We start from the raw sequence: 17646 nt of genomic DNA, 5'->3' as shown, positions 1-17646 counted from the left end.
TCCAGCCTCACAAATCTTCAAGTAGTGTGTGAGTGGACCTGCCTGAAAAACAAATACTGCCCTCAAAGGACGTTCCACAGCCTGTGTGAACTCCAGAGACATAAGCTTGTTAAGTTCACCTCTCTTAAGCTGATCAGAGAAAGGCCGTTCCAAGGCCAGGGACTAATCACCACACACAATCATCTGGACTTTGAAAAGGAAAAACGTCACTTGCATTTGCATGTATGTAGTTTTTACTTGGCATTATTGGTAGTTGTACACCCTCCTACTTCGAAACCCGACATTGTTAGAAACGGCTCTGAACATGACTGGCTATACTGCTGTTAAGCAGTGTCTGCTGCCAGCTCCATTGTTGCTTAATCACTAGCAAACTGGAAAGCACACTCTGTTCTGATAGAGCAAAGGAGGATTTGTTTAATGAACCCATTCAGTGTCACCTGAGCAGCCTTTTCTCTTTGCTTTTTGCAATAAATGTGTTAAACCCTGGAGCAAGCATTTAGTAAAAATCAGTTGACAAGAAAATGTCTGAGTTGACTTGCTATAAACAGTGTACCCCTGGCAGGACAGACCTGCTGCTAGTATGTCATAGCGTCATAGATTCCAAGGTCAGAAAGGGACCATTGTTATCATCTGTGGTTCCCAACCTGTGGTCCAATGTGTGCAATGGTACTGTAGGGGGCCCGCGGAAAGTTTAAAAGTAAGAATCGAGCCCACTGTGGGACTGGGACTTTCCGCCAGGCAATTCTTGCCCCGAGCTCGCCATTTGCGGCATCTATCCTCTCGCCACCAGCTGCACTGCCATTTACGCTCCAGTCCCCTCCTCCTGCCCAGTCCCACAGTGGGCCTGATCCTTATTTTTCTTTTCCTTTTCTTTTTTTTCTCCCCCAGGGCTTTGTGCCCGGCCAAGGGCAGAGTGCCGGGGCAGGAGCTGCCTTTGGCCACAAGAGCCCCCTCGCCGTATTGTCCTTGGATGGGCAGGGGACGAAGGGGGTGGGAGCTGAGGAAGCAGCGCAGGCCAAGGGACATGCTCTCCACCGCTTCCCACTGCTCCCCTTGACCCAGAACTGCGAAAGGCAGGGACTGGGAGCTGATAGGCTCCAAGCCTGCAGATGCTCCACGTGGATAAAAAGTCCCAGCATGCCAGCGATTTGCCCTGCTGGGCTGGGAAGTGACCCTGGGAAGTGCTGCGGACTCTGCTGTACTCTGCTGGGACATTTGTTTGCTTGCAGGCACAGAGCCTCTCCACTCCCATTGGCTGCGAACAGGAGCCAGTGGGAGCTGAGAAGCTTCGTGCCCTGAAGTCTGCAGGTCCCTCAGCCCATGCCGAAGCTGACAAGCTGCGACTGTCCTCAGGAGTCGGCTTATAAACGGGTCAGTCACTTTTTTACCATTTTTTCTCTTTTTTGAAACGATCACGTTACGTGAATACATCACCCCGCTCTAACCGTTCAAAAGCTATTAGAGTGGCTGGAAAGGTTTAGTGGGGCCTCTAGCAAAAATGAGTGCGTGAGCCAATAACATTTTATTCAATAAAAATATATGGCACCTCAAAGTTGTTACATTTCAATGTGGACACTCTCTCTCAATACTACTATATTTGTTTAGACAACATGAACTATTCTACGTTTCAAACGATTTGCAAGTAAGGGAATGTTTGGAAACAGCTATATTGTTTGGGGAGGGGGCGGTCTGTAAAATGTTAATAGATTGAAAAGGGGTCCATATGCTCAAAAAGGTTGGGAACCACTGATCTAGCCTGACCCCCTGTGTAACACAACCATAGGACTGCCCCTTCCCCAAAGTCATAGTGCTGATCACTTAGCAAAACATCCAACATTGATTTTAAAATTGCTGATGATGGAAAATTCCTCACACTCTGTTTTCCTTGAGTTAGGCTACTTCTGTGGTTATCAGTCTCTATTTGTTCCTGTGCTTTGAGCTTTTGCCGCCACTTTAGCTGGCCACTCTCCATTCCTCTGATGTCCCTTTGGGACCCAGGCTCTGCTGGATACTGGCGCACCCTGATGTATAGACCATTTAATATGCTCTAACCAGCTGTGGTCACTTCATCTGCCCCAACCAGCATTCTTACCAGTCTGACTTGCTGCAGACGGTAGAGCACCTCAGTCTTCATTCCAGACTTGAATGTGCACAGCTGAATGGAAAGCGGGCAAGATTCAGGGCCTACCCTGGAGGCTGGCTTGGTGGTCATTATTAACATGGTGAGATGAGGAAATCGCTGGGCAGAGAGCAAGAAGGAGGCTGAGGCTACTGATTGGTATAGCAGACTTCTTGGCCTGATAAACAGGTACAGATGCCTAAAAGATTAGAAACTACTGGTTTAGTTAACTGTTTAAGTGATCTACAGAATTTACTATTCTACAGATTAATCTATTTGACTCTTACTTTGAGGCTTCTTTTTAGATCACCGTAATGACAAACTGTCTAAACATGATGACTTGTCTTACAGGTTACATCTGTGACCAGTACATTGACTCCCATCGTTGGAGTTTTGTCATCCACCCAAAACAATCGCTGCCTCTCTGCCCCAGATTTAACAGCAGAAAAGCGTTTGGTTTTCAACTCCATTTCATCACTTTCCATCCTGCACAAACCAGAGCGGTCCATCAGCCCTGAGAGCAATGACAGTATCTCAGAAGAGCTCAATCATTTCAAACCTATTGTCTGTTCCCCATGCACTCCTCCAAAAAGGCTTCCCGATGGCAAAGTCTTGAGTCCTTTGATTATAAAATCTACTCCAAGGAACCTGAACCGAAGCCTGCAGAAACCAACCACCTATGAAGCTAGTCCCAGAATCCTGAAAAAATGGGAGCAAATATTTCAGGAGCGCCAGATTAAAAAGACTCTCTCTAAAGCTACCCTTACATCTCTGGCTTCAGAGACAGGAGAGGACTTTCTGGTTCCTGACATTGCTAACTCCAATAAAGAGCAGCCACGAATGTTAAGTGATCAAATTCCACCGGATACTGTGGCACACCCAAACACAGAATTTGATTATTTCCCTTCTGTCAGTGAAATACAGCTCGAAAGGACTGGTAACAAGAAAACTGGTTCACGGGTCTTAACAATGGATGCCAATTCCTCTGAACTAGATACAAGATCAAATGGAACCTCTCTGAATACTCAAGTTTCAGATGTGTCTGACGTAAAAACAAATTCATATCTGGACAAATCTTGTCTTAGCATTGGGACAAAAATAATGACCAGAAGAATAATTGGAGTCAACCCAGCACTGCCTGGGAACAGTGTACTAGGAGTCTCGGTCAAGACAGCAGGGAAAAAGCAGCTTAAGTACCTGAACAATAGTGAACTGCTCAATGTACAAAATGGTACCTGCAGTTCTGTTGAAAATGTCCTTGGTGAACAGCCCCCTTCACTGAGACGGGGAAGAAAAAGGCACTGTAAAACAAAGCACTTGGAACAGAATGGTTCGGTTAAAAGACTGAAACAGACAGCTGGCGAGATGGGCTTGGCCACGGACGATCTTCTTGTGAGGGAGATGGAACAGAAGCTGCAGCAGGAGGAGGAAGACAGGAGGCTGGCCTTACAGCTGCAGCGAATTTTTGACAGTGAAAATAGGACAGTGGATAGGCGGAAAGGAAGAGTAGATCAGTATCTCTTGCGGTCAAAGAGCACTACAGGTGCAAAGTAGCACTTATGAACAATGTTGCCTTTTGTAGAGGACAAGAGGTTTATGAAAATATTCTATAGGAAGAACTATTTTCTTGTCATACTTCCACCCACGGGTTTGTTTGTTTTTCTTTTTGATGGTAAGACATTTTAGATCCAGTTCATGCTGAAGCCAGGGTCCTTGCAGGTTAAAAACAAAAATTTTCCTGTCCCATTTTCTCCATCAGTCAGAAAGACAGTTGATCCTTACCATGTGTATTTGAAATGTGTTTAAACACGGTGACATTTCTGAGTTAAATGCTGGTGGTGGTAAGGCAATTCAATACCTAGAGTACGTGAGCCCAATGATAAGGACCTTGTAAATCCAGTGTCTGGCCTGCTGATTCATGTCAGACAGAAATTAGGGCTTGAAAACACATTTACAGCAGTCTAGGCTGTTTCTTTCCAACACCCAAATCCTGTGCTCATTTCACTCTTTTCCTTTTGCTGTAGCCAGATACCATGAATGGATCATAAGCCATACCATAGTGATGGAAACTCCCTGGTTTGTCGTAATCTTATAACAGTGGGACACCATAAGAATGAGGCAATGAGTCATACTTTTTGTCCTAGCAAATAAGGAGCAAATAGATACACCAGTAGTGGCTATGATTCAGTTACATGCCTTCAGGGGCACAAAAAATGAAAACCATTAGACCAAGTAGATTAGAGGTTATTTTAAAGTGGCCAGATGAAATGTGGGAAATGTGCAAATTAAGGATTTTACAGGAAATACATTGCTGACACCTAGTTCATAGATGTTGGGGGTATCGCAGAAATGTAGCTATAAGGAAAAGGTAACATGAATACTTGCCACCCACTCTCTTTGGGTGGCATCTAGTCACCGCCTTCCTCCAGTCTGAGACAGTAGTTGGGTTAGTGGAATGAAGATTAAACGAATAAATATGGTTTTACTCATCTTAGACATTTCGGAAGAGAAGCATCAGTAATAGGCACCCAACTGAATCCATTTGACATTGGCTGCTGGGGAGCCTTCTGTAGTCCTCATTCCCGTGGCATATATCAGCCCCTGTCGGGCTGGGGAATGTATGCACTGCAGCACTAGTCATACACGTAGCCCTTACTGTGCTATTTGCTCAGAGGCTTCAAAGCATTTTGTAGCAGTAAGTATCCGTTGCCTTCACTTTATAGAGGTGTAAACTGAGGCACGATGCTTAACGTTTTCAAAAGCGGCTGGTGATTCTGGGCACCTCCAATTCTGGCTGAAGTCATTGGGAGCTGTGGCTGCTCAGCACTTTTAAAACAATTCGCCCTAAATCTCCCCAGCAGAGTTTTCAAAAATCAGTGGCATCCGGGTATTTGATACTTCAGCCGATCAACTTGCCCAGAGTCACTGGTGGAGAGCCCTGGACTCTTGGCTAGTCCAGTGCCCTATCCAGTGAAGAAAGTGCTCTTTACTTCACATGGGACCATCACACAAAGCTCTTTCAAAGTGAGAATTCCCACAAGGCAAAGCTTTCACTGTTGAGCTTAATGCCACAGTCTGGCCCAAATAACTCTCATGTTTTAAGCAGTCTTTTTTCAAGCAGTTACACATTTACATGCGGGGGTAAGGCAGCTCTGCAGGAGCTGGTGCACGCAGGGAGCCAGCTTTTAAGCTGGGTCCCCACAAGCACTGGCTCCCATGGAGCCACCTCCCCTGCAAGCTGCTACGCTGCAGTGTGGGTTGGGGAGGGGCTTGTGAGTAACCGTGAAGGTTAATCAATGAGCCTCATTGGTTAACTGTTTAAGCTTTTAAAATGTCCCATCCCTAGAGTGGATGTCTTGGACTAATTACAAGGAGTATAGCTCAATCCAGTTAGGTAAGTTAAATGTCCATGTGTGTGTGCATGCGTCCTTCCCAGAGGACCTCTGTTTTGTCCTCATAGTTGTATCCCCGAGTAAAATAATTTTCTGGATTACCACCAGTACAGGACTCAGAAATGTCAGACTCTCCACTTGGAATCCTGACTTTCCAGACAATGGATCCTCTGTTCTTTCAGTGGAACTTTGTTCCCCCTCAGAAACATGAGTCTGCCGATTACTTTCTTGCTGCCTTCATACCAGGTGACAGTGGCGTTTTAAAGAGCTGCCTGGCACACTGCACCAGCAGTACACCAAGCAGGCGGCTAACCTCATCTCTGGCCTGTGGCATGCAGTACACAAAATGAGGTTGACGTAAAAGGAGTTTAATTGTTCATCTATTAACCTTTCATGCCATGTCTTTTGCTCTCTCCTTCCATCTTAAATGATGGAGAGTGGCTGGCCTGCCTGGCAACAAATTGGTTTGGTCTCCCTCTTGTCACTTATTCACATAACTACAAGGACCCTGAAGTTTTTTACTGCTTTAAACTGGATTTTTTTTAAAAAAAGAAATCTTATATTTTAATGGATAAAATTTATATATTTTAAATACTATATTTCAACAGATCGACACTTTCATTTTGAGAAATCTTGTAGTAAGGATAACGTAATATATATCTCTTATTAACACACATAAAAACTACTGGCTATTAAACTAATATGTGAAGCCAGGAAGTTGATGCTGGCGTTCTGCACTCTCTTAGATCTGGACTGCTATGCCTAACTGTTGTAGCTCCTGGGTTGTGTATCATTGTATCCTCTTTGCAGAGGAAATTCTGTCCTCAGTTACATTCTTGCAGCCTCTCTGGGTCAAATGCACAGCTGATTTAAGTAGGTAGAGCACCAGTGACTTGAACTGCATTGCACTCACTTAAGCCAGCAGTGAATTTGAAGGAAACTGGCAAGTCTTTGACTTGATTGAAGTTAGAGGGTTTCCATGGGTGACCGTAACTGAGGATTGAATGTGGTCTCATCAATACCTGCGAACAGCAGAGTATGGCAAGGATGAAACAGCAGTCTTTTACCCTGAATTACCTTTATTTTTGTTCCAAGTGAAAACTTTTTACGCTAGTCAAGTGTATTGACTTTTTTCCCAATCTCTCTTGCGAGGCACCTCCTCGTCCCCGTGCAAGTGAATGCCTTGAAACTGGCTTCCTTATTCAAAGTTACTGAACATTGTGCCCATGTTGGCTTGTTCTAAGGCTGAGCTGCTGTTTTCTTAAAACAGAAGAGCTTTTGAGAAACTTGCATTATGTAGGTTTCACAAGCTGAATGTATCTTTTCTTAGAATGAGATTTCAAGTTCTGCCCCCCTAGGCCAGTGCCCCTTTTTGTTTCTGTTTTAAGACCCCTTAATCACTTGGGCTATTGTGTGTTAATTTCAAGTGTTAACTTCCTTTTTTATTTTAAATCTGAGTCTCAAATGGAAGTGCAGGAGCCATTGCTTCAGTTGGCATGGTTCCTCAAATCAGCAGAGCTGGGTAGAAAAGAATCATGCTTGAATGTCTGTTACGTATGTTATCTATGGGCTCTTCTCACAAAGGGCCCTACTCTGCAAACTGTTAGATGATTAATCCAAGGCCCTGATCCCATTGACATTAATGCAAAACTCTCATTGATTCAGTGGGTGCAGGTCTGGGCACAATTGAAAAACCCGTATATGGTATGATCCATAGCATCAGTATTTATTTAATGAGGCCTTTGATTTTGGGATCCTCGTGTGGAATAACTGGATCCTAAAAATCTGTCACTTTTTTTAATGAAACATTACTGCTTGTATGCAGTAGTATTTTTAAATAGTGTGGCAGGGTTGGTTTTTGTATTTCAAAGGGGTACTTGTCCACAAAATATTGTCTAAAGGATTTACCCGTTAATTTTAGCCTTTCTTAAAGAAAACTACAGTTTATAATTTTATTCTCTGTCTGGTTGCTTAAAGATCACACAGCGTTTCCACTTTGCTAGAATAGGCACAATCCTACTCCCTTTGAAGTGAGCAAGAGCAGGATCGAGCCCCTATGACCTGGTCCAAAGTCCATTGATGTCAGTGGAAATCTTTCCATTAATCTACTGTGCTTTGGATTAGACACAGAATTTGTCTCTGTGCATCTCTGTGTGCATTTGGCTTGGGAGGCTGGAGACTCAAGAGCTGATTGGTAGATGAGATCTGTTGGAATGTTTTACTACTTTACCATGAGCAGTGCTTTTATTATTTACTAGAAATGCTTGGGTAAAAAATAGGGTGCTGTATACAACTTGCACTTCAAACAGCAGAAGTTCCCAACTTCTCAGGCATTCAGAGGTCAAAGTGACACTTCCTTTGTAGCTACTAATGCCATGTGAGAAGTAGCAGTAACACAGCGCTGGTGGAGACACTAGAACGATGAATGGAGTCAAAGACCTTCACACTTATGGAGACACTAAAACAAAACAATTTTTTTTTAAAAAAAAAAATCTCTATTTTGGCAATTATTTTGCATCCTACTCCTCTCTGATCTAACGTTCTCTAAGGAATGGAACCTAATCCCTGCTGTTTGCATGAAGGTGAAGACAGGTACAAATTCTTCCAAGGTTCAAGTCTCACTTTTACTGCCAACTGTAAGATAAAATGGGGCTCAGCTGTAGGGGCCCTGTTGCTGGTTAAGTAATTGCGCTGCTTGTTGCACTTCCCTGTGACCAGAAGGGCTGGGGTTAGGTGTTTCATTTAGTAGGTGAATGACTGAATCTGCCAAAGATGCCACAGGACTCTAAACCAACTCTGACTCTATGTAGATTTTTTTACATGGAAAAAGGGTGTATTAAGATTTTTTTGGGGGGCCAGTGATGACAAACATCAGGAAACAAATGAAGGAAAAGTGCCAAAAGAATGGATTGTGCACAAGATGATTGTATAACACTGTCCTATATTGTCAGTATTTTTTCTTCAGGTGGTATTGTACGTGCAGTATGGATTAGTCTTGAAGTACCACTTAAACAAGTGCTTCTTTATATTTTGTCAATGAAAGCAAAGGGAGATAGAAGCCTTAAAGACTATAATTGATAATAAAACCAGGCCTTTAGCCATGTATCAAGGAGCTAGCCCCTCTGCTGGACTTCCAGGACCTCTTTGCCAGCTCATAGTTTTCAAGTGCAAGGTTGATAAGGAGCTAGTCCTGTACAGTGGGGAAATACTTCATCAGAGCCCATCCTTTTCTATTAGAGCTGCAAACTAAAGACCATTCCTTGTTCAACTTTTGCATGTGGACATGAAGGTCCAGAGAGTCACTGCTCTGTCTGAGATCGTTACAAAGAGCTCAGAACTGTGCCATGTCCATTGATTGAACTCCAGCTCAGAATCTGGAACAATTTCTCTTCATGTTGCATTTGAGTTTGATGCAAACTTTTTTCCCCTGTGTTTTTAAAACACGGCAGTGCATCAAACAGATATCGAATTAGCAATTCACTATGCAAAGAAAAAACCTTTAAGTGATGGGATCATGCATATGCCTGGTTACCTGGTGTTTACTGTCTTAACTGTTTAAAACAAATATAGATGTTGTTACATTTTTTCCAATATGCTTTAAATTATTGTGCTTTGGTGTATCCTCAACTTGCTACTCAAAAACCAGTATCGTAAAAGACAAAAGGTCATCTAGGGTCTCGGCTGAACCACTGTGGCTTCATCAGAACATTATAAATCACACCAGAGTGTACTGAAAGCTTATTTACTTGCATGTGTATAATGTGTGGGTAAAATAACATGTGGGGATATGGTTCTATCATACTGTGGCTTCTGTTATTTCAAGTGGAGTGAAAAATCCCCAGACTACAATTGTGTGAATCATACATCTTGTACATTTTAACAACGAAGAAGAGGGCTCTAATTCCAGGACAAAGGCACAAGTGAAATAGAATAAAACAAAGTTCTTGTAGTGAATTACCTGGTTTTTTCTGAAGTTGCTATACATGAACACTAGCAAGCCTGTCCCTGTGTCTAATCTAACCTGTCACAGCTCCTGCTTAAATAAGTTTGCTAGTGAATGGTATGCAAGAAAGCAGCTGCTGAAACTTCATTTGCTGTAACAACTTCATATACCAAAGTAACCAGTGCACAAGGAAATACTCGGACTGAGGTTGGTAAGTGGCCAATGGGAGCGCTAACGGTGAGGGGACAAGAATTGGGCCGATTGAGTGTCATAAGTCCAAACAGCAAAGGCTGTGTCTAGACTAGCCAGTTTTTCTGCAAAATCAGCTGCTTTTGCGGAAAAACTTGCCAGCTGTCTACACTGGCCGCTTGAATTTCTGCAAGAACACTGACGATCTCATGTAAGATTGTCAGTGTTCTTGCAGAAGTACTATGCAGCTCCCGTTCGGGCAAAAGCCCTCTTGCGCAAATCATTTGCGCAAAAGGGCCAGTGTAGACAGCACAGTACTGTTTTGTGCAAAAAAGCCCCGATGGCTAAAATGGCGATCAGGGTTTTTTTGCGCAAAAGTGCGTCTAGATCGGCACAGACGCTTTTCCGCAAAAAGTGCTTTTGCGGAAAAGCGTCCGTACCAATTTAGACGCTCTTCTGAAAATGCTTTTAACGGAAAACTTCTCTGTTAAAAGCATTTCTGGAAAATCATGCCAATCTAGACGTAGCCCAAAGAGTTTTACCTGTGTATGTTAAGCCCCCTCCCTGTGTGAAGAGTTGAACCACTGAAAGACACTGTAGACTAGCCTTCCACATAGCACAGGGTCTGCGTTTTCCAGTCCTACGCTGCTCCCATTACAGTCAGTGGGAGCAGAGACAGGCAATATACGTGAGAACCAGAATCGTTGCGTGCAGTCACGGAGAACTTCACAGTGGTGAAAAGAGACCAGAAGCCAGGCTTGGCCAAGCTCCTATGGCTCAGCATTAGTCCTGTACAGGAGCAAACCCTGGCTGCACAAATGAGATTGGCAGGAGGGGTTTGGAGTTGCTCTTGCAACACTTAGCCTAAGGTATGTAGATTATAGAGTCCAAGGTCAGAACAGATCCTTGGATTGTCTGGGCTGATCTCCTGCTTAACACAGGCTACAGATTTTCAGGCAGTTACCCCTAGCTTGAGTCCTGTAATTTGTTACTAAAGTGACTCAGACGCACACTCACAGGCTGAAGGGGAGCATGCTACATGTGATGCTTCTCTGTGCTAGATGGAAAGAGCCCTTAGCTGCTGTTTTCTCTGAAGTCCCCTCCTTTCTGCTAATGCAAACACACTGGCTACGTCTACAACTGGGGCATTCTCACGCAAAAACTCTTTTGCGAAAGAGTTCTGCAAAAACTCTTCCAGAAGAGAGCATCTACACTGGGATGTGCTTTTGCACAAGAGCATCCATGACAGTGTAGACGCTCTCTTGCGCAAGAAAGCTCTGATGGCCATTTTAACCATAGGGCTTTCTTGCTCGAGAAATTCATCTTGCCTGTCTACATTGGCCTCTTGCGCAAGAACAGTTGCGCAAAAGGGCTTATTCCTGAGCGGGAGCATCAGAGTTCTGACGCAAGAAGCCCTGATTTCATACATTAGAACATCTGTTTACTTGAGCAAGAACATGTAGCCAGTGTAGACAGGCAGCAAGTTTTTGCGCAAGAGCAGCCGCTTTTGCACAAGATCGTGCCAGTGTAGACACAGCCATTGGCTACGTCTAGACTGGCATGATTTTCCGCAAATGCTTTTAACGGAAAAGTTTTCCGTTAAAAGCATTTGCGGAAAAGAGCATCCAGATTGGCACGGACGCTTTTCCGCAAAAAGTGCTTTTGCGGAAAAGCATCCGTGCCAATCTAGACGCACTTTTGCGCAAAAAAACCCCCGATCACCATTTTCGCGACTGGGGCTTTTTTGCGCAAAACAAAACTGAGCTGTCTACACTGGCCCTTTTGCGCAAAAGGACTTTTGCCCAAACAGGAGCAGCATAGTATTCCCGCAAGAAGCACTAATTTCAGACAGTAGGAAGTCAGTGTTCTTGCGGAAATTCAAGTGGCCAGTGTAGACAGCTGGCAAGTTTTTCCAAAAAAGCAGGTGCTTTTGCAGAAAAACTTGCCGGTCTAGACACAGCCATTGTGTTTTCAGTCTCTCACACCTATGCCTCAGCTCCATTTGCAATGGCTCCTTTAAAATGGGGCAACCAGCCCTGGCTGCAGCCTTGCCATCTCAGCTGGTCAAGCAGAAATAGCATCTTCCCCTTCCATGGGGTTTATGCTCTTCCCAGGCTGCACATATTGAGCATTATCACAGGGGCCCTGCCAAATTCATGGTTCAGCTTGGTCAATTTCAGAGTCATTGGGTTTTAAAAATTGTAGATTTCATTTCAGCTGCTCGAATCTGAAGTTTCTCAGTGCTGTAATGGGAGGGGGTCCTGACCCAATAAGGACTTGTGGGGGGAGGAAGGAGGTTGCAGCACTACTACCCTTCTGGGCTGCTACTAGCCCCAGGCACCCAGAAGAATTAATTCAGCCCTGGGAGGGAAGGGTGGGGTGATTCCCAAGGCTGGGGAAGTCCTGAGCCTCAGCACATGCTGCCCCCTCACGGGGCCAAAACATTAGGGGACCCCTGACACCAAGAGCTGCATGAATGAAGTGTCTGTTTTTTTCCTACTTCTCAGTTGAGGCGCCACATACTTAAGGGGTTTTTTCCCTCCTCATTTGAGGGCCATGTCAGTGAGGGGTTTTTTTTTGCTTCTCACTTGTGTGGCCCCAATTAATTTTTCTGTGGTCAGCAGTCCCGACCCAAAAAATGTTCCCTGCTCCTGGACTAGAGCAACTGACTAACAACTCAGCCACTAAAGCAATGGTTGAAACTCCAAGATTGACATGGGTGCTCCTTGGCCCTGCCACTGCACCTCTGGAGGGGTGGGCCTTTAATTTTAAATACAATGGGTGGCATTAATGAAGCCCATGCCCTGTTTTCGTAACTCCATTCTGAGCCATGTGGAACTGTTTCAAGTTACTTTGGGCTACTGCTGTCCTCCAAGCCAGGTGACCTCAGCAGCACTTGCACGTTAGCAGCAAAGGGTTAGCTGCTATTTTAAAAGCTGGATTATAAATGAGCTTCTAGGAGTCAGCTGAGACACTGCACTGGCCTTAGAAAGGAAGTGTATAAGCATCACACCTTCCACAAACTCAGATCCCTAGCTGCTTTGGGAAACCCACCTCTGTGACACACGACCAATGATTGGTGGGTTATGCTACAGGTATGACCCATGAAATATGCCGAAATGCATGCTCTGCTGTATAACACTTTGCTCTAAAAATGTGGTTTAGTATTTTAGTCTTCAGTTCTTAGCTATTTGTGGCTCTGAGTGATTCAGGTACGTGGGGAGGAATCCTCACCTTGCTTAGTCTGTTAGAAATACAAGTACTAGGTCCAGAATCCAGGGGGCCTGGGTATTCTAAGGTACGGGGAGCATGGGTAGAGAACGCCTTGCCCAGGCATAGTTACTTAACACTCTGGTAAGATGAGCTGAAGATTGGATGGCAACACATGTAAAACCAGCTCCATTTTCTGCCCTCCCCACTGGTTTCACCACTTTATAAAGGGCACCCCTCCCCCATACTGTCCACACTGAGCAGTCACAGGCCTACATCCAGGGCTCAGGCACCTGTGTGATTAAAGGGTTTGTGCCACACTTGCCCCCGTCAATCCTTGCAGCATGACAGGTGCCTGCACACCTGCAAGTGTTAGCCAGCTGGATTGCTTATTTCAGAACAACCATGTGAGGGCAGCAAAGGCCTGGCAGCAGCCTGGCAGTAACTGACCCCGTTTTGCAAGCTGTGTGTTGGTTTCACTGACTGCAGCTGTCACACTGTGGACTCAACTGAACACAATTTTACTAGCCCCTGCAGAGGGCGTGTTGCACACAAACGTGACTCTGCTGCATGTTCAACCCTCACTACCAAGTGTGCATTAAGCGTGTTATAAAACTAGCTCCAAAAATATCTCTAGAAAGCAAACGCTGGGAAGTGCCTGTTCTGCCCAGCAGGGTTTATAAAGCAAATGTTACTATGCTCCTCCTGGGAGATGATCTTGTCTCCGGCGGGCAATGCAGGAGGCTCAGGTTCTCCTTTGTGTCCTCAGGCAGTGAGACTTGTTTACTTTCCTTGAGTTCCACAAAAGGTTCCTGAGGGAAGCTTTGACCCAGCTCCGGGATAGCCCCACGCTCCTTGCAGATCCCCTTGCTGGAAGCTGCCAGAGCAGCCTTGTACTGCTTGTGGAATTCCTTCATCAGCCCGAGTGCCTCCTGGTACGCCTTCCGGTTGGATCGCTTCTGGCGCAGAACAGACACTAGGGAAGAGCAGACTCATGAGCTCACTGTGCTCCCCCCGGAAGCAGTGTTTTAAAGTCTGCAACTTGGATCTTTACTGCTTTCCTCCCCCCTCGGGTTGGGTCTGGTCCTAGGCTCTGAACTCAGCCGCTACTCCTACGATAACAACCCCTGTAAGTATCAGGCCCACATAGTACAACTGGCTTAGTCCATAGATAGCTGGACATCACTCAGCTACCTAGTCTAATGCACGAAACTACGTCCACATGGGAGCACGTCTTCCAGTATTAGAGTCGGATGTGTTGGCAGCACAAAGTGGAGTTTTGGCTGGAAGGTTCTGCTCTGGAGCTAGAGAGATTTAAATGACCTGGCTATTGGATTGGGTCCCGGCCTTCTTGAATTCAAATCCCAACGCGTGTGGCCTTGGACAAGTCACTGACCTCTGCCTGTTTCCCTCGTCTGGCACCTGGTGTGACTGCAGCGCCAGTGAGGGTGACAGATAATTACAGGCCTTGGTGGCCCCTATTCTACGCATTATTCTGTTATGAAACCTGAAACCCCGGACGTTAGAACGGCAATTTTAGCACATGTGCCTCTGCCCTGTTTGTGTTCTGGCTCACCTCCAAGGTGAGTGAAGTGCTCTGTTGGCCCAGCAGTTACTCGCTGGTCACTTTTCCACGTTGGGAAGCCATTTTCCCATTTAGTTTGAGGAAAAAATGCCGACAGAGCCCAATTCACGATGAGTTCCTAGTTCCCCAGCCTCCAAGACAGCAAGGAGGACTGAGCACACCCTGGCTGTAGCGGGTCTGAGTCTGTAACATGCTGTCAGCGTCTACAGGCTACTCTGCATGGCCCAGCGGAATGGGGAAACTGATCCATAGAGCTGTCACATTTCCAAGGTGACCTGTAAGTCACTGTCAGAAAATCAGAGGTGGAACGAAGGTAACTTAACTTCCAAATCCATTACCCTTCGTCACAGAAATTTAATCTCAAATACGTCACCATGCAGATGTTTCCAAACTCTGTGCAGGTCTGTCCTACCACAGTCTTGGCATGCAGGGAACTGTACTCAGAAATGCAGAGGGAAAATACCTAGTGGAACTTCAGTGATGTTCATGTTGCCTCTCATGGCTAGGAGGACGTCTTCCAGCACCTCGACTTTAGTCTTTCGAGATGGAGAGCCAGGTGGCTTCCCCAGCTACGAGGAAAGCAGACCAGGATGAGCAGGTATGAGAGTCAACGTCCCTACACACTTTCCACTATCCTGCTACCCTGTCAGGCAAGCTGCGCTTTCACTGGAAACGTGACCTAGCCATGCACGAGGCAACACTGGTCACCGACATGTCTCAGGTGGGCCCATCTTAGTGATACCAGCATCTACATAATGCCCATGGTTTCCAGCTGCCCTTCATACCGAATACGCTGTGTGAAGTGCAGTTCAGAGCAGCGTGGCTCTTACTTAATACTAGGGCAAGGTACAAGTTTACTCCATAGCATCCACCCGTCCTGGTGGGCGACAGTCAACACTCTGGCGATGGACAGTTCCTCATTCAACCACAGACCAACGGCTGCCAACCGTCCTGGTGCCCAGGTACCAGGAGTGAGCTCTCCTAGCCCATGCCCAGCAGTTCTCATTCAGACTGCATGCCACACACCACAACTAAGCATGGCAACGGAGAGGTGGGGGCTGCAGCATGCCATGACCCAGGGTGGAGAGCAAACATACCCAACAGAACGGAGGAGCAACAGGCTGGGGCCTGGAACAGAAACTGTTCATGAAGGCCTGAGGGAAGTTGATTGCACTTGTCAGACCACACAACACTTAGACTAGAAGGTATCCAAGAGCATCGGGCCAAAACTTTGGAGCTGGACATGACAACAGGTTAAGGATTTAATAAGAGATGGAGCAGGGATACAAAATTCTAATCCGGATCTGACCGGGGGACATTCAGATCCCTGGCTTTGATTGGAGTCCATTATCAAGTTCTGAGCCAAATGTCTAGGTTTGGCAGGGGTTGGAGCCAAAGTTTTGGCTTGGACCCACTTCCAGATACCGAGAGGGAGCAAACCCAATTGTTCTACCTTCTTTTTTCTGGGCACGTACGGCTTCTGCACACTGTCCAGTCTTGCCTTGGAGTCCCGATACACAAGGGGCTGTTTCAGAGCACGCCTCAGAGCCTGGACATTTTGCTGCATGCCTGGGAGCAAAGGAAAGAGGGATGGAGGCCTGATGAAACCTCCTGCATGGCTTAGCACTTCCAGACCTCTTCAGAGAGCTCTCCCACATGAATCAAATGAGCAACCATCTGGCTGCTTTCATGCCAAAGCCTCCCACTGTGATTAACCAATGGGTCTTCAAACCAAGTACCCGAGACATTGCAGGACTATACATCTCGCTCAGCACGAAACGTCCTTCTGAGTAGGTGTGACGCAGTGGGGGTGCTGTCTACTTTTGTAATCCTATGTTCGCTCTGGCATTGCATTCACCATTTGTCTTATGGGGTTATATGTGCTCCTACTGTCCTATGCTGCTCTGCAGTGTGTGTGCCTCAGTTTCCCCAGGCTCTGTAGCACTAGGTGCAGGAGGGGGAGGCTGGGTGTGACTCACTGGGGAAGTATGTGCCATCTCACACATCCTGAGGCCCAGGGGACAGCACACAGCACCTTGGGCATGGAAGGAGGACAGTGGAGGAGGCGGGGCTGCCTGGGGCGAGTGAGCAGTGGCTGTGAGGGTGAGGCAGTCTTGGCTGGGTAGAATGAGGAAGGCAGACTGGGAGCAGGAAAGGAGGGTTCAGGGCCCATGAGCCTTCTCCGGCTGCCTACCCTAGCTCCTAGTCTAACATTGATCCTAAGCTACTCTGTGTCTCTGTGAACCCATGAACCTTCTGCTCCACCTGCCGGCTGAGAGTCTCATCTGGCTGCTGATGGGGGTGCAGGGTCCCCGACATGCTGTCACAGTAGGACTCGGCCCTATTTAAAATCCACACTATACATCAGTATAGGACACTGGGGCTACGTCTACACTGGCACCCTTTTCCGGAAATGCTTAAAATGGAACAGTTTTCCTTTATAAGTATTTCCGGAAAAAGCGCGTCTACATTGGCAGGATGCTTTTCTGGAAAAGCACTTTTTCCGGAAAAGCGTCCGTGCCAATGTAGACGCGCTTTTCCGCAAAAAAGCCCCGATCGTCATTTTCGCGATCGGGGCTTTTTTGAGGAAAAGAAATCAGTGCTGTCTACACTGGTCCTTTTCCGGAACAATTTTCTGGAAAAGGACTTTTGCCCTAATGGGAGCAGCATAGTTTTTCCGGAAAAGCACTGATGATTTTACAGTAGATCGTCAATGCTTTTCCGGAATAGCAAGCGGCCAGTATAGACAGCTGGCAAGTTATTCTGGAAAAGTGGCTGATTTTCCGGAATAAGTGGCCAATGTAGACACAGCCTTGGTGTTTTTCACAAGGGTAACGCTCTCAAGGGCAAGCGGATTCTCAACACTGGCTAGCACCAGCACTAGCAGCTGACTAGTTCATACTTGGGTGGCTCAGAAGCTGCCAGAGTGAATTGTACGGAACTTGCCAAAGGAAACGGCCTTTCAGAGCCAAAATATGCAGGAGAGATTCCAGGCCAAAAGACAATCCAGGTACAGCTCTGCATCAGGCCAGCCTCTTTGGGCTGAGGAGGGCCTTCAGTGACACGAAGGCCACCTACTGGCCCCCTGTCCGGGGTGAACGTTACCCTCATGGCAGAAACCTCCAAAGGCACCAGTTTAAGACCCATGTAGCTCAAGGGCAAGAAGAGACCCATTAGGAACATGGTTCTCTCCACTGAGTGTTCCCAT

At 46.2% G+C, this 17646-nt stretch overlaps 2 protein-coding genes across 5 annotated transcripts in view; one reads left to right on the top strand and one right to left on the bottom strand.

The window, feature by feature from the left end:
* Positions 1-9465, top strand: part of RNF169 (ring finger protein 169) — a 52750-nt gene extending 43285 nt beyond the window's left edge. The window contains exon 6 of the mRNA XM_075919595.1: positions 2471-9465. Within this exon, the coding sequence (XP_075775710.1) occupies positions 2471-3673 (1203 nt within the window). The 3' untranslated portion in view covers positions 3674-9465. The remainder of the gene's footprint in view (positions 1-2470) is intronic.
* Positions 9466-11344: 1879 nt separating this feature from the next.
* Positions 11345-17646, bottom strand: part of XRRA1 (X-ray radiation resistance associated 1) — a 44597-nt gene continuing 38295 nt past the window's right edge. For 2 of the 4 annotated variants that reach the window (XM_075919591.1, XM_075919592.1), the window contains exons 16-18: positions 15892-16007; positions 14902-15007; positions 11346-13829 (exon numbers count right to left, since the gene is read on the bottom strand). In XM_075919591.1, coding sequence (XP_075775706.1) covers positions 13531-13829; positions 14902-15007; positions 15892-16007 — 521 coding nt within the window. In that variant the 3' untranslated portion in view covers positions 11346-13530. Of the gene's footprint in view, positions 13830-14901; positions 15008-15891; positions 16008-17646 lie in introns of all 4 variants that reach the window. The other 2 variants (XM_075919593.1, XM_075919594.1) reach the window with 2 other exon arrangements.

This window comes from Pelodiscus sinensis, chromosome 1, assembly GCF_049634645.1.
Source record: "Pelodiscus sinensis isolate JC-2024 chromosome 1, ASM4963464v1, whole genome shotgun sequence".
NCBI classification, from domain to species: Eukaryota; Metazoa; Chordata; order Testudines; family Trionychidae; genus Pelodiscus; species Pelodiscus sinensis.
Note: the sequence above shows the minus strand (reverse complement) of the source record. Positions and strands in the feature narration are given on the sequence as shown.